General features: G+C 42.6%; 1 protein-coding gene across 1 annotated transcript in view; it reads right to left on the bottom strand.

The window, feature by feature from the left end:
* KSR1 (kinase suppressor of ras 1) overlaps positions 1-23,735 on the bottom strand; it is a 180,099-nt gene that overhangs the window by 63,923 nt on the left and 92,441 nt on the right. The window contains exon 2 of the mRNA XM_083350342.1: positions 19,826-19,966. Within this exon, the coding sequence (XP_083206468.1) occupies positions 19,826-19,966 (141 nt within the window). The remainder of the gene's footprint in view (positions 1-19,825; positions 19,967-23,735) is intronic.

The following is a 23,735-nucleotide window of genomic DNA, read 5'->3' on the forward strand; positions in this document are numbered from 1 at the left end:
TACCTTTACCTTTAGATTCCAGCACCTGGGCTTTCTACAGTCTATTCTGGGTACATTATCTTTATAAATTACTTAAAGGAGGGAATAGAAGAGACAGTCATGAAATTTATGGATAACACAAAGCTGGAGGGATTCCTAACAGCTCAGAACACGGCCTCAAGTTTCAAAATAATCTTGAGAGACTTGAACCTTGGGCCCTATCCAACAAAACAAGGTTCAATGTTGAGAAATACAAGATCCTGCACTTAGGCAGGAAAAACCAGATGCACAGGTACAAGATAGGCGGGAGCTGACGAAGAAGAATCTGGGTATCTTGGTAGATTAAGCACAAGCCAGCAATATGCAGTTTTGGGCTAAGTCAACAGAGATATAATGTCAAGATCATAGGAACTATTAATATCACTCTCTGCTGGAACACTGCCCAGTTGTGGTCATCAAAACAAAAAGGATGCTGAGGAACAGGAAATAATGCAGACAAGAGTGAAAAAGGTTATAAGAGGCTAAGAGGTCAAATCCTATGAAGTGTGCTGCACTGCAGTGTGCTGCAGCTGCCACAAAAGCCAACACAGTGCTAGGCTGCATTAACAGAGGGATAGAATCAAGATCACGTGAAGTGTTAATACCACTTTACAAGGCCTTGGTAAGGCCACACTTGGAATATTGCATCCAGTTTTGGTCACCACGATGTAAAAAAGATGTTGAGACACTAGAAAGAGTACAGAGAAGAGCAACAAAGATGATCAGGGGACTGGAGGCTAAAACATATAAGGAACAGTTGCTGGAATTGGGTAGGTCTCGTTTAATATCTCAGGGGCTGCCACAAAGAAGAGAGAGTCAAGCTACTTTCCAAAGTGCCTGAAGGCAGGACAAGAAGCAACGGATGGAAACTAATCAAGGAGAGAAGCAACCTAGAACTAAGGAGAAATTTCCTGACTCTTAGAACAATTAATCAGTCGAACAACCTGCCTCCAGAAGCTGTGAATGCTCCAACACTGGAGGTTTTTAAGAAGAGACTGGACAGCCATTTGTCTGAAATGGTATAGGGTTTCCTGCCTGAGCAGAGGGTTGGACTAGAAGACCTCCAAGGTCCCTTCCAACTCTATTGTTGTTGTTGTTAGATCAAGGGGAGAGATGATAGCAATCTTCCAATGCTTGAAGGGTTGTCACAGGGAAAAGGATGTGGACTTATTCTCCAGTGCTTCCAAGAGTAAGAGTAAGACAAGAATCAGTGGGAAGAAATTTTACACTACAGACCTGAAATAAACAGGAATTTCCTGATTCTACTAAGGTGTGGAATAGTTTGTCTTCTGAAAATTATGTGCTCTATCTCTTGAGGATTTCAAAGAAAGTTCAGAGGGACATTTGTCTGAAGCTGTGTTTTTCAACCTCAGCATCTTTAAGATATGTATAGACTTCAACTCCTAGAATTCCCCAGCCAACACTGGTTAGGCCAATTCTGGAAGTTGAAGTTCACACAACTTAAAGTTGCTCAGGTTGAACAATAACGGTGAAGGGTTCTTCCTGGGCAGCAGGCTAGATTAGAAGACCATTAATGTCTTTTTCCTAGATTCCTGTTACCTTAACCACTATGGCTTTGGGTAAGAGATTTTAGCATTCTTCTTTAATCTATGCAGAACAATGAACATTCAAGTCTTGAGTTTGGGTTGTGTCTTTAAAATAAACCATAAAAATGAGTTGGCTAATTTGGGAAATTCTGTGTAAATCACTACAAGTAATCCTCAACTTATAACCATAATGGAACTTGGCCATCACTGTTGTAAGTCACGATGGTCATAAATTGGGTCACCCAAATCACTGAGCCAATTTTATGACTGTTTTGCAGCAGTCGTTAAGGGAACACCACAATAGTTAAGCAAACCAATGTTTCCTGTGGGTTTGTTTTGCTGAAAACCACGAGTCCATGCCAGTTTTCAGCAAAACTGTTATAAAATGCGGTCATAAACTCTTTTAAGTAAATTTACATAAATTGTAACTTCAAAAAGTCACACAGCAATAGCAATAGCCCTTAGACTTATATACTACTTCATCGCGCTTTATAGCCCTCTCTAAGCAGTCTAGAGTCAGCAAATTGTCCCCAACAATCTGAGTCCTCATTATACCAATCTCAGAAGGATGGAAGGCTGAGTCAACCTTGAGCTGGTCAGGATCAAACTCCTGGCTGTGGGCAGCATTTGCCTGTAATACTGCATTCTAACCACTGTGCCATCATGGCTCAAAGCTCCCTCTAATCAACACAAATGAATTTGCCCAATCAGACAAAAATGGGGTTGATCAGTTTCTGGCTTGGGATGCAAACATAGTCATTATCCACTTATTTCTTAGATTTGTGTTTGTCTAGTACAGCAGAGCGCAGTAGCAGTGAAACTTCTCAAAAAGAAAGTTCAGAAGTACAAACCTATCTAAAAATAATTTTTTTTTTACTTGATATGGTTTCCCTGCTTTGGAAATAGGGGAGATTGGTTGCAGTTGTCTAATTGTACAAGCAAAGTTATATCAAAGGTGTCTCTAAGTGTCATATCCTAGGAGCCAACACCAGTACTGATCATGCGGTATGTAAGACTGATGGATTGGTTTCCTTTTGCCAACAATTCAGAAGTTACTTGCTAAAAAAAAACCATGATGTAAATCAGTGTTTCTCAACCTTAGCAACTTTAAGGCATGTGGACTTCAGTTCCCAGAATTCCCCAGCCAACTTTGCTTTGCTGGCTGGGGAATTCTGGTAATTGAAGTCCACATGCCTTAAAGTTGCCAAGGTTGAGAAACACTGATAGAAATAAAAGAAGATCTAAACCTCACTGATCAAATTTAATAAGAAGGTCACTGGAAGTAGAAGGCAATGAGACAAACATTTCCAAACTAACTTTGAACACTGAAGTCTAATGAAGTTTCTTATCAGAGAAGGGGCGGGGGGGGGACAACTTTCAATGCTAAATGTGATGTTTCTGGTACCTGCCATTCTCCCAAATTATCTCACTTCCGACCATTGCAATCTCCCCAATGAATCCAGCTATCAAATACAAAAAACAAAGGGGGAGAAATATTGAAGAGTTCACTTGTTCAAACATGCCTTTGGGTTTTTTTAACTGCTTGGAACATATCCCAATACAACATGTACAGGTAGACAGAGAGAGAGAGAGAGAGAGAGAGAGAGAGAGAGAGAGAGAGAGAGAGAGAGAGAGAGAGAGAGAGAGAGAGAGAGAGAGAGAGAGAGAACAACAACAACAAACATATCCAGGGAAGGATCAGAAGGGACGTTGGAAGATAAAATAATCCGCATCGGGGGTTTTTTTTGCATTATTTGCTTCCTTGCTCAATCTTGTTTCATTAATTAAAATCTCAACAGAAGGTTGCCAAGGATGGAGTTTCGGATAAAACTGTGTTATAGAATAAGCAGAGGATAGAACAGCTTTGAAGGGGGGAAAAATCAGTTTCACCATCTAAAGAACTTCGCCTCCCCCCTCCCGCCCATTCCTTCAGTCTAAAATTAGCTAATTGTGCCGCTGAATCTATAGCACTCGATTTGCTTCAAGTCTGTATTTAACGCTTCACAATTATGAATAGAACTAACCTAGAGAGAGAAAAAATGCTCTTTTTCCAAGTGATAAGGCCAGTTAGGGGACAGCAGGCTGATTACAAAACACTTGAAATTGGATGTATTAGTACAGGGGTCTTCAAACTTGGCCCTTTTATGACTTGTGGACTTCAACTCCCAGAATTCCTCAGCCAGCTTTGCTGGCTGAGGAATTCTGGGAGTTGAAGTCCACAAGTCATAAAAGGGCCAAGTTTGAAGACCCCTGTATTAGTAGATGGTTTATTAGTGATTTGTTTTTATAGGCAGCCCTCCAATTACCACACAAATGGGGCCATAGCTGGATTCCCCAATTGGGAATTGCTGGTTGCGGTGCCCAAATTTGGATCACATGATCACGGGAATGCTGCGATGGTTAAGTACGAGGACCCATTGTAAGTAATTTACCAATTGAACGTTTTCAGTGCAGCTGTAACTTTTATTGTTTGCTAAACAATAAATTCACAACTCTCCTTAGAAGACCATATTGTAGCTGTGACTAGGGGGGCCTTCGCCCAGGTTCGCCTGGTGCGCCAGTTGCGGCCCTATCTAGACCGGGATGCCTTACGTACGGTCACTCATGCGCTCGTGACCTCTCGTCTTGATTACTGCTACGCTTTCTACATGGGGCTACCCTTGAAGACCACTCGGAGGCTCCAACTGGTACAGAATGCAGCCGCGAGAGTTGTACTGGGAGTTTCCCGATACTCCCATGTCACACCTTTGCTCTGCGAGCTGCATTGGTTGCCAGTTGTCTTCCGGGTGAGGTTCAAGGTGTTGGTAATGACCTACAAAGCCCTTCATGGCATGGGTCCAGAATACCTTGGGGAGCACCTGCAGCCGGCGTCAACTTCCCTCTGCCCAGTACGCTCCCACAGAGAGGGCCTCCTCAGGGTGCCACCGGTCAAAGAATGCCGACTGGTGACCCCCAGGGGGAGAGCGTTCTCTGTGGGTGCACCGGATTTATGGAACCATCTTCCGGTTGAGCTCCGGATGGCGGCCGATCTCCGCTCCTTCCGGCGCGATCTTAAAACCCATCTCTTTAAACAAGCTGGCCTGGCCTGATGGGACGGGGTGGGATTTTTATAAACGACTTTAATTTTAAATTTGTATTAATTTTATGGGCATTGTTTAATCATGTTTTAATAATTTTAATTTTTGTACCTAGTTTTTATGTACTGCCCTGTTCACCGCCCTGAGTCCCCTGGGAGAAGGGCGGTATATAAATTAAATTAATAAATAAAATAATAAATAAATAAACAAATGGCTGTAAGTCAAGGACTACCTAGAGTTGTACAGATAGTCCTCGATTTATGACCACAAATGAGCCCAAATTTTCTGTTCCTAAGTGAAACCTTTGTTAAGTGAATTTTGCCCCATTTTGCGACCTTTCAAGCCACAGTTGCTAAGTGAATGACTGCAGTTGTTAAATTAGTATCCCAGTTGTTAAGTGAAACTGGCTTCTCTGTTGACTTTGCTTGTCAGAGGATCGCAAACAGGGTATCACATGATCCTGGGACACAGCAAAGGTCATAAATTTGAACCAATTGCCAAAGATCTGGATTTTTGTCTCATGAGTACAGGGATGTTGCAAAGGTTGTAACTGTGAAAACTGGTCATAAGTCACTTTTTTTACTGCCATTGTAATTTTGAACAGTCACTAAATGAACTGTTGTAAGTCAAAAACTACCTGTACATCATTCATCAGTGGTGAGAGGCCACCAGGAAATCCCATGTTGTAAGCCAGACTGGAAAGTCAAAAGCCCATCCAAGGACCTTGGAGCCAGTGTCAAGCACTCCTCTGCTGCTGGCTAAAAAATACAGATGGTCCTCAATTTACGACCGGTCACTTAGCAACTATTTGAAGTTAGGATGGATATCCCACAGCTGCTTACAACTCAATTTTGAAATGACAGCTGGGGCACATGATCACATTTTGGATGCTCACCTTTATGGCCATTTACAGCATCCCATGGTCACATAACCATTTTTTTTTTTGGTTTCTGGTGTTTATTTTCAGTTTCCAGCAAAAAATGCCCATTGGGTAAAACAGATTCACTTAACAACTCTAACATATGCTTAGCAATCACCTGAAAAAAAATGCCCCAAAATTTGGACCAGTCACACAGTGGCCTGTCTAACAATCGCAATACCTTATCACTGTAATTCCAGACATGATTATAAAGTCTGCCTATAGTTCCAAAAACATGTATAACACATGTATAACAAGAGCAATAGTGCATAGACTTATATACTGCTTCCTAGTGCTTTACAGCCTTCTTTCAGCGGTTTATAAAGCCAGCATATTGTCCCCAATGATGTGGCTCCTCATTTTACTGACCTCAAAAGTATAGAAGTCTGAGTCAACCTTGAGTTGGTCAGCATCGAATTCCTGGCAGTGGGCAGTTAGCCTCAACTTACAACTATTACTTTAGTGACTGTTTTAAGTTACCACAGCATTGAAAAAAGTGCCTCATGACTGTTTTTCACACTTGTGACCGTTGCAGCATCCCCATGGACATGTGATCAGACTTGGCAACTGACTCACATTTATGACAATTGCAGAGTCCCCGGAGTCATGTGATCACCACCTTTTGCAACCTTCTGACAAGCAAAGTCAATGGGGAAGGCAGATGTTAGCAGCATTGACACCAGATTCACTTAACAACCGTGTTACTAATTTAACAACTGCAGCAATTCACTTAACAACTTTGGCAAGAAGGGCTGTAAAATGGGGCAAAACTCACTTAACAGCTGTCTCAATTAGCAACAGAAATTTTGGGCTCAATTGCAATCGTAAGTCAAGGACTTCCTGTACTGCATTCTAACCACTGTGCCAGCAACATATGCTTCGGTCTCTGTTAAAAACCTGAGCCAACTGCTGAGGGGAAAGCCAGTTTTATAGCCTTGTGGAAGGCCAGCAATTTTGCCTACAACCACTTTGTGAGGTAGACAAAACAGAGAGAGACTACTAGGTATTGCATCTGTGGGCCAGCTCCCTCTTATTTTAATCCTAAAGCAATCTTATTTAGTAAGCTGACCTGAGGGAAACTGATTGATCCAAAATCCCACAAGAATGAGCTCCACTTTTTAAAATCCTTTGTTATATATATATATTAAAACAACCTAGCAGTAAGCTTGCATCTTATGTCTCCTAAAGAAAAGAAACGAAGATTCCTCTGTGGTGCTGAGAGTGTTTCCCTTAGGTTATTGCAATAAGATGAATGAAAACCCAGGTCCTAATCTCGCTATGTAGGGTTTTAGTCAGTCCCTGTTTGGAATACTGGGTCCAGTTCTAGAGACCTCACTTTAAAAAGATATGGATAAGATTTTATCCAGAGATGGGGTACAAAATGGTGCAAGGCCTGAGGGACAAAACATATTAGGAGAGATTGGAGGAACTGAAGGAACCTGGGAAACAATACATATTGGAGTGGTTGTCCAATCTCTTCTTTAAAGTTTCCAGCGATGGAGCACCCAAAACCTCTGAAGCAAGCTGTTCTACTGATTAATTGTTCTAACTGTCAAGAAATTTATCTTTATTTCTTGGTTCTCTCCTTGATTAGTTTCCATTCATTGCTCCTTGTTCTGCCTTTGGGTGCTTTGGAGAATAGCTTGACTCCGTCTTCTTTGTGGCTAAAGGTAAAGGTAAAGGTTCCCCCGCACATGCGTGCTAGTCGTTTCCGGTGCTCATCTCCGTTTCAAAGCCGAAGAGCCAGCGCTTGTCCGAGGACGTCTCCGTGGTCATGTGGCCAGCATGACTAGACGCCAAAGGCGCACGGAACATTGTTACCTTCCCACCGTAGTGGTCCCTATTTTTCTACTTGCATTTTTACGTGCTTTCGAACTGCTAGGTTGGCAGAAGCTGGGACGAGTAACAGGCGCTCACTCTGTTACACGGCACTCGGGATTCAACCCGCCAAACTGCTAATCTTCTGATCGACAAGCTCAGCGTCCTAAGCCACTGAGCCACCGCGTCCCTTTGTGGATACCCCTTAGATATTGGAAGACCGCTATCATGTCTCCCCTAGTCCTTCTTTTCATTAAACTACTAGACATATTCAACTCCAGCAACTGTTCTTCGTATGTTTTAGCTCCCAGTCCCCTAATGGCAACAGCGATAGTACTGCTTCTCATCTTACTTTACAGAAATGACTTCACAAAAAAAGTGTAGCGCAAGCTTCCAGCAGAGGTAATGGGTCAATTATCAGTAACTGAGTTTAAACATACTTGAGATAAAGACATGCACATCATCCAACAAAAAATAAAATAAAATAAAATTTAAAAAATAGATATAAAAGAAACTCAAAGGGCAGACTCAATGGACCATTAGGTCTTTTTCTGCCATCGCTTTTCTACGTTTCTGTCTTCTTGCTGCCAGCCACCACCTTCACCATTATTCCACTCTATTCATAGAGGGCTGGAGGAATAGAGGGATGAGCAGATTTTGGTGGTTTCACCTACCTCAAGAACCGCAAAATCTGGGCAGAGAAGGTCTCTCACACTCCGCAGCGTGACGGGCTGAGTGTCCTTCGTGCTGGCAGGAACTTTCCCAGTGGCCCAGTTCCATAAACACTCCATTGTTCAAACTGCAATCTCTCCCCCAAACTAAAGGATCTGACAGCCAGTCATTAGCCTCACTTTAAACATAGGCTTTCCAAATTTAAAATGGAAAGCAAGCAAGCCACCGTTTGAACAGGGCAGAGTTTTCCCACCCCTGAAATCAGGAGCTGCTCGGAAAACATCGGCCTTGGAAAGACTAGCCGCTCTGGGATCTGTGGAGTCAGCAGATATTTTAAATTGTAGTCAACCGGCTATTTATGAAAAAAAAGGGGGGGATGGTCTCGGGGCTTTCCAACCTGTCTGGAAGATTTATTTTTGGAACTGGCTGAGCAGAAGGGAATAAAAAAGCATCCCGATGCTGGAAAAATAAAAGGGCACAGCAAACGAGGAAAAGGGCTGATGGTCTGGAACGCAGCTCTCTTTGCACCTTCCCAGCTGAAGATGACGATGTTATTCATTCAGCTGAGTCCGACTTTCGGCAATTCTGTGGGCCACGTTTCTCCACTTCTTCCTTGCACTATTTCTTTTGAATTTTTCTACGCTCTGGCTGGTGTCAGCTTTGATGCTGTCCAGCCACCGTGTTCTTTTACTGCTGGGTTTCCTTTTAGCGCTAACTCTTCCCTCCACATGATGTGGCAAACTAAGTGAGACCCCTTTTTTTTTTTTTTTGCCTTCTAGTGACAGGTCTGGTCTTCTGAACCTGCTCTGGGGATATTTGCAAAAGGGTCTGCACTGTTAAGGAAGTGGAGATTGTCCTGGACCGGAACAAACACTGACTGGACATAGGTGGTGAAAGTCCCTCCCTGAGAAGCGGGATGCCCCAAAACCACGACCGGTACCCAAGGCCCACAGCAGCACTCAACTGCTTGCTTCAAATGTGGAAAGGAGGGGAATCGCACAGCCAAGTGCTGAGCCAGCCATGCGGGGAAGAAACCAACCCTTAAGCCCACAAAGAAACCCACCAAGCCACCGCCACGGACCTGGAGGGAGTACAACTCATAGATGTCTCTGGAGATTCTCAGTCATCCAGGTCAGTTGTCCCAGTGGAGATGGACTGCTGAATCTTGTCCAACCAATCCAGGACAAGATTGAGCAGTCCACCTGCATTTAAAAGACAAAGGCTACACTTTGGAAGACAGCAAAGTCCACATTTTGGACAGAGAGAACCGCTGGTTTGAAAGAGGGGTCAAAGAGACCATCTATGTCAAAATTGAACAGCCCTATCTCAACAGAGGGGGAGCGATTCAACATCATCTATCTCCAGTCTACAACACGGTCCTTACAGCAGTTCCAAGAAGGCTCCACACCCATTTGCACCACTCAGGTGTCCCTGAGGACACAAACAAACCTCCACGTGGCCTCAATGACTCTCTAAAAGAATGCAAATGACCAGCTGTCTTCAAGGAGTATAAATCCTGCCATTCCACACCATCCAGTCAGAGTGGAAGAAGCTTCTTTGGATGAAAAGCAAAACGTCTTCAAAGAAAAACAAGAAAGTCCAGTTGCCTCCTGAAAAAGCACCTTTGGGGCAAGTCGTAGAGTTCTCCCAACTGTCCATGGGTGGTGATGGAACTCCGACCAACCCAGCGGAGGGCCCTGGAAAAATCCGATACCGACTCCGACGGGAGACAGCTAGAGAGACCAGTGTGAAGACACACAGAGCTTTCTAAAACGGACATGCATAGAAAATGGGTCAAAAGTAAAAAAGAAAGAAAAAAAAGCAGTCAAGAAATATGCTGCACGGTTACTGGTGGGACAATATTGGAAGAAGGATAGTTTGCCCACTATAGAAGAATGGGTGTTTAAAGTTTCGAATCTTGCAGAAATGTCTAAGATTTCTGCTTATTTGAAAGATCATTCACAGGAAAGATATATTTCAGTTTGGAGGAGATGGATAAATTATATTCAGAACAAATATGGGACTAAAAAGTTCCATTTAGCTTATGAGTAGATTTTAGTGGGATATTGTTATTGGTACTTTGTTTGTAGTTATGTTAAAGGGGAGTTAAAGCACATTATGAATTTGGTTAATTGTATATTATGCATAATTTTTATTTAGAATATGATTATTGTAACTATAATCCTGTACTTAGCTCTGGGAAGTGGGGGGGGGAAGTGGGTGGGTTTGGGGTGGGAGGGATTTGGGGATATATTGTAAAATTTTGTTTTTGTAAAACTCTTTAATTAAAAAAAAAAGAAATATGCTGCAGACTGACAGTTGGAAAGCCTTGGAAAAATACTCAGATCTATGCCCTCAAATATCAGAAATGTGCAAGTCATGGTTTTCCCTGTGATGTTCTCTGAAAAAGAAAGTTGGACTTGGAAGGAGCAGGATAGGAAGAGTACAGGTAGTCCTCGACTTAAAAAGGTTTGTTTAGTGAGTGTTCAAAGTTACAACAGCACCGGAAAAAGTGACTTGTGACCATTTTTCACACGACCGTTGCGGCGTCCCCAGGGTCACGTGATCAAAATCCAGGTGTTTGGAAACTGACTCATATTTATGATGGTTGCACTGTCCTGAGATCATATCATCATCTTTTGTGACCTTCTGACAAGCAAAGTCAATGGGGAAGCCAGATTCACTTAACAGCCAAGTTACTAACTTTTATATACATACATTCATACACACACACGGAGGGACGCGGTGGCTCAGTGGGTTAGTACGCTGAGCTTGTCGATCAGAAGATTGGGAGTTTGGCGGGTTGAATCCCGAGTGCCACATAACAGAGTGAGCGCCTGTTACTCGTCCCAGCTTCTGCCAACCTAGCAGTTCGAAAGCACGTAAAAATGCAAGTAGAAAAATAGGGACCACTACGGTGGGAAGGTAACAGCGTTTCGTGCGCCTTTGGCGTCTAGTCATGCCGGCCACATGACCACGGAGACGTCCTCGGACAAGCGCTGGCTCTTCGGCTTTGAAATGGAGATGAGCACCGGCCCCTAGAGTCGGAAACGACTAGCACGCATGTGCGGGGGAACCTTTACCTTTACCTTATACACACACACACACACACACACACACACACACGTGTGTGTGTGTGTGTGTGTGTGTGTGTGTGTGTGTGTGAAATGTTAACTATTTACATTACCTTGCTAGGCCCCAAACATGGGGCAAATCTGACCTGGTCTGATGGGTTAGGGAGGGGTTTTAATATATTTTAATTATTGTTTTAATTGCGGGCATTTATTTAATTCGTTTTTAACTTTTGTATTCTGTTTTTATATTTATTGCCCTGTACACCGCCCGGAGTCCTTCGGGAGAAGGGCGGTATAAAAATGTAATAATAAACAATAATAAAAAATCTTTATTTCCTGTTTTCAGCCTACCTTGAAGGCCATCAAACAGGCAGTAGTCACACCGGACAGCTCATATACTGTATTTGTGTAAATTACTAACAAAGAATTAAGGGAGACTGAAATGCATTTCTAACTTATTAGTTTTCATGGCTGACTGATGAAAACTAATAAGTTAGAAATGCATTTCAGTCTCCCTTAATTCTTTGTTAGTAATTTACACAAATATATATAAATAAACATAATCACCTTGATATTTGATAAACAGTGTGTTGTCTGGGTTTATATTTACAAACAATCAATAACAATTAGTTTCTATAATTCCATAATCCACATAGTAGCTTTCCTTGATTTTCCCTTCTTCCAATAATATTCTCATTTATCAACCTTAAATTAGTACATTTCTTAGTATTTTAATAGACAACAATTGAGTATAAACATTTTTCTAGTATTTCTACACGTGTTACTAACTTAATAACTGCAGTGATTCACTTGAACAACTGTGGCAAGAAAGGTCTCAAAAGGGGGCAAATCTGACTTAGCACCTGTCTTGCTTAGCAACGGAAACTTTGGGCTCAACTGTGGTCTTAAGTTGAGGACTACCTGTACTGAGGCCTTTGAACTTTGGTGCTGGAGAAGACTCCATGGACCGTATCATGGACAGTCAAGAAAACAAACCGACGGGTCATTGAACAAATGTAATGGCATGTGGGAAGGCCTTGGGAGACAGTAAGGCTGACGTCAGCCTCCTGAGGTAGTCCAGACAGGAGGCATCCCCAGAAGAACTAAATATATTTTACAGTAAGTTTGCATTAACAGAAACTTGCAACTCTGAAAACACTTTTCTCCTCTGTTGTCTTTCCAGCCCAAGAAACTAGAAGAGGTCCCTTCTGAGATTTTTGCCATGACCGTATTTCTGTTGGCGGGTCTGAGCTGCCTTTTATCAGAGCCTTTTCCCCGGGATCATTCCCGTTACAACAAAACAACCCAGAGTACTCAGTCGAGGTACAAAAGATCTAGCTCAAATTATTCTATTTTGGACACATTATACAAAGACCCAACTCTCTGAAGAGGTGAAAAGGAAAAAAAAAGAAAGCAGAGTGACCAACCACAAGGTTGAGGGACTCAGTTACAGCACAATGGGTGCACCATTAGAAGACTCAAAATATCTGAATAATAATAATGATGATGATGATGATGAAGAAGATGGAAGGGACCTTGGAGGTCATCTAGTCCAACCCCCTGCTCAGGCAGGAAATCCTATACCATTTCAAACAAATGGCTGTCAAGTCTCTTCTTAAAAACTTCCAGTCTTGGAGCATTCACAGCTTCTGGATGGAGAAAAACTTTCAACACATAGTCCTTGACATATGAACATAATGGAGCCTGCCCATTACAATAGTATGTCAAGATGGTCATAAAATGGGTCGGTTACATGATCGACCTGATTTTACAATGTTTTTTATGGCAGTTGTTAAGCCAAGTGTAAATGTTGAGTATTACCTCTATGTGGTCACTAAGAGTAGACCTCAACTTCCTGAACAAATTGACATTAAATTTTATATGGCAAGGGGAAAAACCAAGGATTAAAATGAAACATCTGCAGGATGTTAAAGAAAATGGGGGTTTTGGACTACCAGACTGGGAAACATATTATCATGCAGCAGCATTAACTTGGATTAGAGAATGGATAATTTTAAAGAATAAAAGATTATTAACTTTAGAAGGCCATGGTCTGCAATTAGGATGGTATGCATTCCTATGTAATGAGAAGCAAGGGTTATATCAACATTTTCAAAACCATCGGATTAGACAAGCGCTACTTAAAATTTGGAGTAAAATTAGAAAACAAAATTACATTAAATTACCAGTCTGGTTGTCCACCCTTGAAGCGATAGTCTACCCAAATTTGTTTAATTTGGAAAACAGTACTACATATAAGGTTATTACGAATGAAATGGGAGAACTGAAATCTAGACAGGAACTAGAACAACAAGTGATAAAACTGGAATGGTGGGCTTACCTACAGATACAAACACGATATGATATAAGATATAAGATATAAGAAAGAGTGGGGGATAAATATTCAAGAAACTGCATTGGATAAAATTTTATTGGGGCCAGATGAGAAACAAATAAGGAAATTGTATAGTTTGCTATTGGGGTACAAAATGTTTGAGGAACAAGTTAAAGAACCAATGCTGATATGAGCTAAAAATTTGGGATTTGGCATAGATTTTGATATCTGGCAAACTCTGTGGGATAGAAATAAAAAGATAACGCTGGCCTCAGCTTATAAAGAAAATTTATATAAAATGTTTTATCGGCGGCATCTCCCCCCAGCACGATTAGCCAAAATGTACAAGACAATATCCCCTAGCTGTTGGAAGTGTTCCAAAGAATTAGGTACTTATCTTCATGTTTGGTGGTCCTGTAATAAGACGCAAAAGTATTGACAAAGGATTCGGACATGGCTAGAGGAAATATTAGGATGGAGAGTCGAATGTAGACCAGAATTTTTCCTGCTTGGCATAACAAAAGAGAAACATAGCAAAGAAGAGTTATATTTAATAATACATATCATCACAGCAGCGAGAATGACGTTCACCCAGAAATGGAAAAACAGTGAAATACCGGAAGAGAGTGAAGTGACAAGTAAAATTTGGGCGTGCACAGAAATGGACAAGTTAATTTTGGAAATTAAAAATAAAGACCAGTCAGATTACTACAAAATTTGGAATAAGTTTTACTCATGGTGGGAACAGAAAGGAAGGTCACAACAGAAACACACAGGATGCTGATTTCACATATTACTAGAATAAGGTGGTTGAGAAGATTGAATATTCTATAACTGTATATAAATGATATGTACATAAAGTGTATATATGTATATAAAACACAAAAATGATGTAATGACAAGAAGGATTGTCAGACCATCAACACCTTGTCCAAAGTTTTAAATAATAAAATTTGTTATAAAATAAAAAAAAAATTTAAAAAAGAGTAGACCTCAACTTGATAGCACATAATCAATCCATCAATTGAAAAAGGGACGTATAAATAAAGACGGATAGAAGAAAATGACCAGAAATTGTAGAGATTAAGCTGAGGCCTGCAAGAAATGTCTCATACAACAACAACAATTATCAAGGTACAGAAGGAAAGGCAAAGAGATTTTGGAAAGGGGTACATTGGCAATGGATGAGAGCAAGAAGGCAGAGTGCGGTAGCTCACATTTTTAATCTCTCTTTTCTCAGGAGAAATGAAACTGTGGCTGGCCATTGTTGTGCGCCTAGTGGGAGGGAGCTGCAGCTCAGAACAGACCGAGAACGCATAAAAGAACTCTTAGCTAATTTAAACAAATGCCCGTCTTGAGGGCCAAATGGTTACATCATAGTGTACTGAAGGAACTAGCAGAACTGCTAGCTGTAATCTTTGCGAAAGAACTTGCCAAAAAAAAAAAAAACCTAGGAGTGCAAACACATTAGCAGAAGGAGTCAGAAAGATTCTAGACAGACTTCAACTATGTGCTAAAAAGAATGAAATTACTAAGAGGAAATATAAAATTCTCCACCAGGGAAGAGAAGGGAAGGATTACCCAGCTGCTTTCATTCCTAGGACAGGATTAGAACTCACAGTCTCCTGGTTTCTGGACCAGCCTCTTTAACCAGTAGACCCCCAACTCCCCCACAAGCCATAGCCCACTATCGGGCCTTGAGCCGATCAGAACCGGGCTGCAGAAGTGGCAGGCAAGCAGGTGTGCATGTGTGCATCCCTCTTGCACAAGCAGTGGGTGAGAGCACATGTGCACATGCTTCATTTGCACGAGCAGCGGGAACGGAATGATCCTTTCTGTTCACACACACACACACACACACACACACACACACACACACACACTAGTCCACAAAGGCTGAAAGGTTGAGAAACTCTGTACTAGATCAAACTAATCTAATCTAAACTAAACTAGCAAATTAGTCACAGAAGCACAGAAGTAAACTGACAGCTATCTACAGATATCAAAACACCTAGAGTTCCCTTTGGTGAGATGGGCAGCTCTATAAATTTGATCAATAAATACATGATTAATAAATCAAAAGATTACTGCATACCAAAGGAGGTAACTTGTTTTCTATTTTTCAGAGACTATGAATAAAATCTATAGGGAGGTTAGAAGGAAATTTCCCAGTAGTAGGAACTATTAACAGCCGAATACACTGCCTCGTGAAGTATGTTCACTCAGCAGAAGTCTTCAGAGCCTGGATCTGCACTGAAGGGAAGTTAGACTAGATGACCTCTGAGGTTGTTTCTAATGAAAATTAGTCTACATGTGATTTGTTGCCAGTTATCACATCTGTATAGTCCAGTATGACTCTATTGAAGATTCACACACAAGTTCCTTGTTTGGAGCTTAAGATGTTGTGCAAACCTAACCAACTATGTTTTATTCAGCAAACAATTAACAAGCCATGGCTCAGCATGCTATAGAAACTACATCTAAACCTCACTGCTTAAAAGAAGTGTATTCTTTTAAAGCAGCATTCTGGGCTGGCTGAGGAATTCTGGGAGTTGAAGTCCACAAGTCTTAAAGTTGCCAAGTTTGAAGACCACTGTTTTAAAGATTGAAAACAGCAATTCTGAGAAAGGAAGGCTAATGAGGATTTATTAATATGGTGAAGCTGGCAAAAGCCTTGTTACTGGACAAGGCAACCATCCTTGAGACACTGGAAGTGTGACTAGCAGCATTTTCTGTGAAATATTGTTGGGGGATGTATGGCACAACTCTAATTAAGTACTGTGCAGTAATCTTTGATTTATGACCACAATTAGGACCAGAATGTCCATCGAGAAGTGATGCGATTGCTGAATGAACCCAATTTTACGGCATTTTTACCACAGTAATTAAGCGAAACACACAGTGGAATCTGGCTCCTCCCACTGACTCTGCTTGTGGAAAGCTTCTAGAAAGATCACTTGCCTCCGCAGGCTTGAAGGGCTAGAAACTTGCCATTTTCCTCCCAACAGAAAAGCAGACATTCACGAGTTAAATTCCCCAGCTATCAGCCACTCTTTCTGCCCAGTTGTAAAATAAACATAAGGATTAGATCTTAAGAGTTCGGGAAAATGTGTTGCTAAACAAGATTAATTTTTCCCCTAGTGGAAAGTTGAGCAGGGAAATTGGTTAGACGTGATAACATCTCACGCATTCTGCTGATGTGTGTCTTTTACTTGAAAACCCAGGAAGAAGTCAACAAAATTGTGCAAAAGCTGTCAGACCTCATCCCGCAGAAGGAAAGGCTGACATGAAATACAATGCATGACGATGAACAGATATCTTTCCCGCTGCGCTCTTCCAAATAAAAGAAGACGTGTGATAGGCAACTGGAAAAATTACCTTGCAGTGAATGCTTGTGTGCATTCCAACACTCTTTTCCAACACCCTTTTCATGCCAACACCTTTCAAACCACTCTGAGGGAGGGGAAAAAACCCCACAAAGTTTCCTCTTTAGAAAGAAATTACCGTGTAAAGCCTCGTGGAGGGAACATTACACTAACAGCTGCCAGAAAATCCTGTAAAGTTTTGGTGAGGTTGAAAAGCAAACTCATTCTACGGACAACAAACTCTGGAGATTATGTATTGAGGAAGAAACTATGTCATAAAAACAGACGACCAAAAAAACAATCAAACCTCCCCACAAAAGCCATAAGAAGGCATAAGAAATCAGGGCATTATGCACTGAATACCTTTCTGCACAAATAGAAACGTTACAGTTAGTCCTCAGCTTATAAACACTATTGGGACCAGAATTTTTGCATTAGAATAGAATAAATAATAACTCTGTTTTTCACTTTGAATGTACGCTAGTCGGCATACATTAAAATGAAATTTTGTTGCATGCAGTTCTCAAAGGGTCACCACCTCCAATATACACTACGTAAATATGACAAAAATAAATACAGAATTATGCATATACCCACATATATTATATGACACAGAGAGACAACACAGTCTAGTTCTGGTTATGTATACATATGCATGGCGAGAAAAATGAATCTTGCGAGTTCACCTGACGGATGGCATAAATTGAATGTGTCGTTGAGGCCACCTGGAGGTTTACCTGTGTCCTCAAGGTCACCTGAGTGGTGCAAATGGGTGTGGAGCCTTCTTGGAACTGCTGAAAGGACTGTGTTGTAGACTGGAGATAGATGATGTCCTACCCCATAACTCTGTTATTCTACTGTATTATTCTATTGCTGAGCAAGGCAGTTGTTCAGTGAGCAGTGCTCAATTTTACAAACTTTTTCCCCATGGCTGTTAAGTGAATCACTGCAGTTGTTAAGTGAATCACATGGTCATTAAATGAATCTGGCTTCTCCCATTGACTTTGCTTGTCGGAAGCTGGCTGGGAAGGTCAGAAATAGTGATCGTGTGATTCTGGGATGGTGCAACCATCACAAATCCCTGCTGGTTGCCAAGTTCCCAAATTCTAATCACATGACCACAGACAACCTTTTTCAGCGCTACTGTAATTTCAAATATTTTATTTATTTTATTTATTTTAATTCCATTTATATCCCACCCTTCTCTGAAGACTCAGGGCGGCTTACAGGCTTAGCAGTAGCCTTTATTCTATGTATATGCCTGCTTATTAGGGCTTTCACACACACACCCAAGCGACATTATTACAAAGTCAGCTTAATTGCCCCCAACAATCTGGGTCCTCATTTTCCCTACCTCGGAAGGATGGAAGGCTGAGTCAACCTTGAGCCTGGTGGGACTCGAACCTGCACTGATTGCAGGCAGCTGGTGTTACTTAAGGAGGCATTAGCCCACTGCTCCACCAAGGTTCAATAGCCGCTAAATGAGTACCGTATATACTTGAGTATAAGCCGACTCGAGTATAAGCCGAGACCCCAAATTTCACCCCCAAAAACTGGAAAAAGTTGTTGACTCGAGTATAAGCCGATCCGCCGTTCTGCAAGCCTCTGCCGCCAGCAGAGGCTCGATCCGCCATTTTGCAAGCCTGAATACACAGTCGCCGGGTCTCCGTTCCTCTGTGCCCTGCCTGCCTGCTTCTTTCCACAGCGGAAAGAAGCAGGCAGGCAGGGGGCGGAGGAACGGAGACCCGGCGACGTTTGGGGAGGTTTGGGCGCCTCTCCAAATATCCCCAAACGTCGCCGGGTCTCCGTTCCTCTGCGCCCTGCCTGCCTGCTTCTTTCCACAGCGGAAAGAAGCAGGCAGGCAGGGGGCGGAGGAACGGAGACCCGGCGACGTTTGGGGAGGTTTGGGCGCCTCTCCAAATATCCCCAAACGTCGCCGGGTCTCCGTTCCTCTGTGCCCTGCCTGCCTGCTTCTTTCCACAGCGGAAAGAAGCAGGCAGGCAGGGGGCGGAGGAACGGAGACCCGGCGACGTTTGGGGAGGTTTGGAGAGGCGCCCAAACCTCCCCAAACGTCGCCGGGTCTCCGTTCCTCCGCCCCCTGCCTGCCTGCTTCTTTCCGCTGTGGAAAGAAGCAGGCAGGCAGGGCGCAGAGGAACGGAGACCCGGCGACGTTTGGGGATATTTGGAGAGGCGCCCAAACCTCCCCAAACGTCGCCGGGTCTCCGTTCCTCCGCCCCCTGCCTGCCTGCTTCTTTCCGCTGTGGAAAGAAGCAGGCAGGCAGGGCGCAGAGGAACGGAGACCCGGCGACGTTTGGGGATATTTGGAGAGGCGCCCAAACCTCCCCAAACGTCGCCGGGTCTCCGTTCCTCCGAGCCCTGCCTGCCTGCTTCTTTCCGCTGTGGAAAGAAGCAGGCAGGCAGGGCGCAGAGGAACGGAGACCCGGCTTCGTTTGGGGAGGTTTGGGGAGGTGCGCGCGCACCTCCCCAAACCTCCCCAAACTTCGTCAGGTCTCCGGACGGCGGTGGCTTGGGAGAGGTGAGCGCGATCCCGGAAGCTCCAAAGCCTCGGCCGCGCACAAGTCCTTGGTAAGTTTTTTTGTTGACTGGAGTATAAGCCGAAGTGGAATTTTTCAGCCCAAAAAGTGGGCTGAAAAATTCGGCTTATACTCAAGTATATACGGTAGTTATAAGTGGAGGGCTACCTGTATAGCAATTGCAACAAAATTAAAGTTCTTAAAGCCTCCAGCTTGCCTCCAGAAATTATGAGCGCTCCATCACTGGAGGTTTTTAAGAAGAGACTAGACAGTGACCTGTCTGAGACGGTATAGGTTCTCCTGCTTGAGGGGGCTGGACTAGAAGACCTCCAAGGTCCCTTCCAGCTCTATTCTATTCTAAAGAGAGAGTAATATTAAATAAAAAATAGGAAGTCACCTATATCCATTAACCATGACAATTATTCAGTTATACCCATGAGAAAACCACGGACTTTGTTCGTCTTACCTGGATGACGTCCTTCCGCAGGTTAACTAGATATAACCAGTCGCTAAGCCTGGGATAGCTGTTCAGCTCCACCGTCCTGTCATTTAAAGGGAGGCTGAGCTTGCACTGTAACTGGATACTAATATAACGGACCAGTTTCACCTGTGGAAGGAGGAGAGAAAGATTAAAATGGCTCCAAGAAGTGAGTCCGAAACAGCAGAATGGGAAGGAACTGGCACGGATTTCATCACATTCACAAACTGAAGTCAGGCGGCCTTTCAGTGTCGCTCATTCTGCCAAGGGTTAGCAGCGCATCAAGGTATTTTATCACTGTCCCTTTGCTTGGGGATCAATGCTCAGCCTCAGGGTCTATGGAGATTCTCAGTCGCCAGGTCATGGGTGTCGCAAAGGTGCTTTTTCAGGAGGCAACTGGACTTTCTTGTTTTTCTTTGAAGACCCTCTAAAACAGGGGCGTCAAGCTGCGCCCACCCCATTGCCGGCAATGGCAAAACTGTCCCGATACGTTGCGCGATGTCACGTGACGTGGCGAGTTTGACATGTCTGCTCTATGACCATGCAAATGACCTGCTGTCTGCAAGGAACATAAACCCTTCCATTCCCCACCATCCAGTCAGAGCTGAAGAAACTTCTTGGTTGAGAAGCGAAACGTCTTCAAAGAAAAACAAGAAAGTCCAGTTGTCTCCTGAAAAAGCACCTTCGGGGCTCAGCCTCAGTATTCCACGTGTGTAAAATGGGAATGATTGCATTTTTATAACTTGGAGAGAAAACGTAAGTGGTGTTACATTCCTTCTTGTCAAGACAAAAAACATGTGATCCAGTTGGATTTCTTGATGTTATTTTCCTTCAAAACTTTTTTTTGCTTTCTCACCCTCCCATCTCCCTTTTCCTGTCTTAGCTTTTAAGCAAATACAATTACCAGGCCCTTCTGAGTACCTACAGTTTCAATTCTACAATGTGATCGCTTGACTTAGGAGATGCTGCATCTTTTCTGATAACAGGAGCAAGTAAATTTTCTCCTGGTTCAGCAAAATTAATCAAAATATTATAAATATATGCCTATATGTTTATACACACATAGAAGTGTATGTGTACGCACACACTAAGTAACACCTTAAAAAGTAACGAGCTTAAGATCAAAACCTCTATAACAATTCTGATATGAGTTGTAGTGGTTTCTTTTCAATGCTATACTCAATTTTGGATAAAAAAGCAATATAATTTTATGCTTATAATATTATCAACTGAATTGTAACTAATATTTTTTTCTATTCTCAGTATTCTGCTGTTTAAATACAATATTAATAATTTTTAAACACATTATACAATCAACGTATAGAAACAACACAAATGTACTAAGATTTATAATATCATAAAAAGGGGGAAATAAGTAAGGTATCCTGAAACTGCCTTGATTGGATTTCCTGAGATCAGGACTAGGAATAGAGTACTGTACAGGTAGTCCTCAACTTATGATCACAATTGGGACCGGAACGTCTGTCACTCAGCAAGGTGAGTTATGCCCAATTTTACAAACTTTTTTGCCATGGTCATTAAGCAAATCACATTTGTTAAGTGTCTTCCCCCATTGACTCTGCTTGTTCAGAAGCTCCCTGAGAAAGTTGTAAATAGTAGTCACATGATCCCTGAGATGCTGCAATCATTGTAAATACATGTTGGTTGCAAAATGCATGAATTTGATGTGATGGAGGGATAGTACGACAGTCATAAGTGTGAGGATCGGTCATAGGTCACTTTTTCAGCACCACTGTAACTTTGAATAATTGCTAAACATACGTCGAGGAATATTTGCACTTCCCAATGGTGGAAGAATTAAAGTCTACAACATTGGGAAAGAGCGAGCTGAGATAAGATACCTCCAACTAGGCATTTGTTGATTTGTTCTGTGATTTTAGAAGCCACCTTAGTCCGTAAGACTCTGGACAACTTCTAAGGTTAAAAGCAGAAAAACCATAAGACAATTATAATTCAGACTGCAAGCATTGGTAAGATAACAATAGTGTATCAGAGGAAATCAACAGGGGCTCGGCATCCACCCTAACCAAGGTCTGTTGAAGGAACAAAGGTTTTCAGGCTGCCTTGGAACATCATCAGGGTAGAAGCCACATGATGTCTGGAGGGATGCAGAGGGCAGGTTTTGCAACAGGGAAGAGAGATGATGATAATGATGGTTTCCAATCCTACAAAGTTAATTACAGTTATTATCTTTCATTCTAGAGACTGGGAGAGAGAGAGAGAGAGAGGAGAGAGAGAGAGAGAGAGAGAGAGAGAGAGAGAGAGAGAGAGAGAGAAAGCGCCTGCAAGAGTATGTTGCAGTGTTTAAGGGTATCTACTGTAGTTAGGTGACCTTGAATCATGGCTGACCCCTGGTGAGGATCTAAACCAGGGGTCTTCAAACTTGGCCCATTTATGACTTGTGGACTTCAAGTCCCAGAATTCCTCAGCCAGCGTGCCTGGCTGAGGAATTCTGGGAGTTGAAGTCCACAAGTCATAAATGGGCCAAGTTTGAAGTCCCCTGATCTAAACAAATACCATACACATCACAGTGTTTTTCAACCTTGACAAATTTAAGATGTCACAATGTAGGCCTGCTGCCTGGGGGATTCTGGGAGGTGAAGTCCATCCATCTTAAAGTTGCCAAGGTTAAAGAATACTGTTCTATCTGTTGCAGTTCCAGGATGTTCCAATCAGTGGTGGGATTCAAATATGCGAACAACTGGTTCTCTGTGTGGATGCCGCTTCCGGAAGTCCATTCTAGGCCTGGGCAACAAAAAAAGTAGCTACTGGTTCTGCCAAAGTGGTACGAACTGGCTGAATCCCACCACTGGTTCTAATGATATTCCCAACACTGTCTTCCCTTCTCCTTCGCTCAGCCTTGCCAAGCATAATCAGTTTTGCTAGCTCATTATCTCTTTGCATGACATGTCCAAAGGCTTTTCCTTCTCAACTGTCACCTCCATGAAGCCATCAGCTTTTGGCTGGCCCACCACCAACTGACAACCATCTCCAGATTTAAACTTTGAGGGCATCTACCTTCTTTCTTTCTGCTTTTTCTCAATGTGTAAAGTAAAATCTTGAAATCAACTATTGTGATTTATTAAAGGTAAAGGTTCCCCCGCACATCCGTGCTAGTCATTTCCGACTCTAGGGGCCGGTGCTCATCTCCGTTTCAAAGCCAAAGAGCCAGTGCTCATCCGAGGATGTCTCCGTGGTCATGTGGCCGGCATGACTAGATGCCAAAGGCGCACAGAACGCTGTTACCTTCCCACCGTAGTGGTCCCTATTTTTCTACTTGCATTTTTACGTGCTTTCGAACTGCTAGGTTGGCAGAAGCTGGGACGAGTAACAGGCACTCACTCTGCTATGCAGCACTCGGGATTCGACCTGCCAAACTGCCGATCTTCTGATCGACAAGCTCAGCGTCCTAACCCACTGAGCCACCGCGTCCCTTTGTGATTTATTACGCTTCCATATTTGTGCAACTCAAGATAGCACACATAATGCTTCCTTCTCCTATTTTCCATACAACAACAATCTTAATAAGGTTGAGAAAAAGAAGCTAGCCCAAAATTACTCTGTCAGCTTAAGGGAGAACTAGGATTGGTTGTTGTTTTTTTAGTCCAACAATTTGCCATTATAGCAAACTAGCTCTCTGATCTTCGCTGTTTATGAAAAAGACCAGATGAGAATCCTATACAGGAAGTCCTCGACTTATTACGATCATATTGGAGCCTGTCCATTATGGTCATAAGTCATAAAAGATCATAAAGTAGCTGAGCCATGCAAAGAACCTGATTTTATGACCTTTTTAGCAGTGTCATTAAGCAGCTCTGGTTGTTAAGCCAACAACCAAACCCATTTTTCACAAAGGGTCATTTTTGCCAAAGGCTAG

Source organism: Vipera ursinii (genome assembly GCF_947247035.1).
Source record: "Vipera ursinii genome assembly, chromosome: 1".
NCBI classification, from domain to species: Eukaryota; Metazoa; Chordata; class Lepidosauria; order Squamata; family Viperidae; genus Vipera; species Vipera ursinii.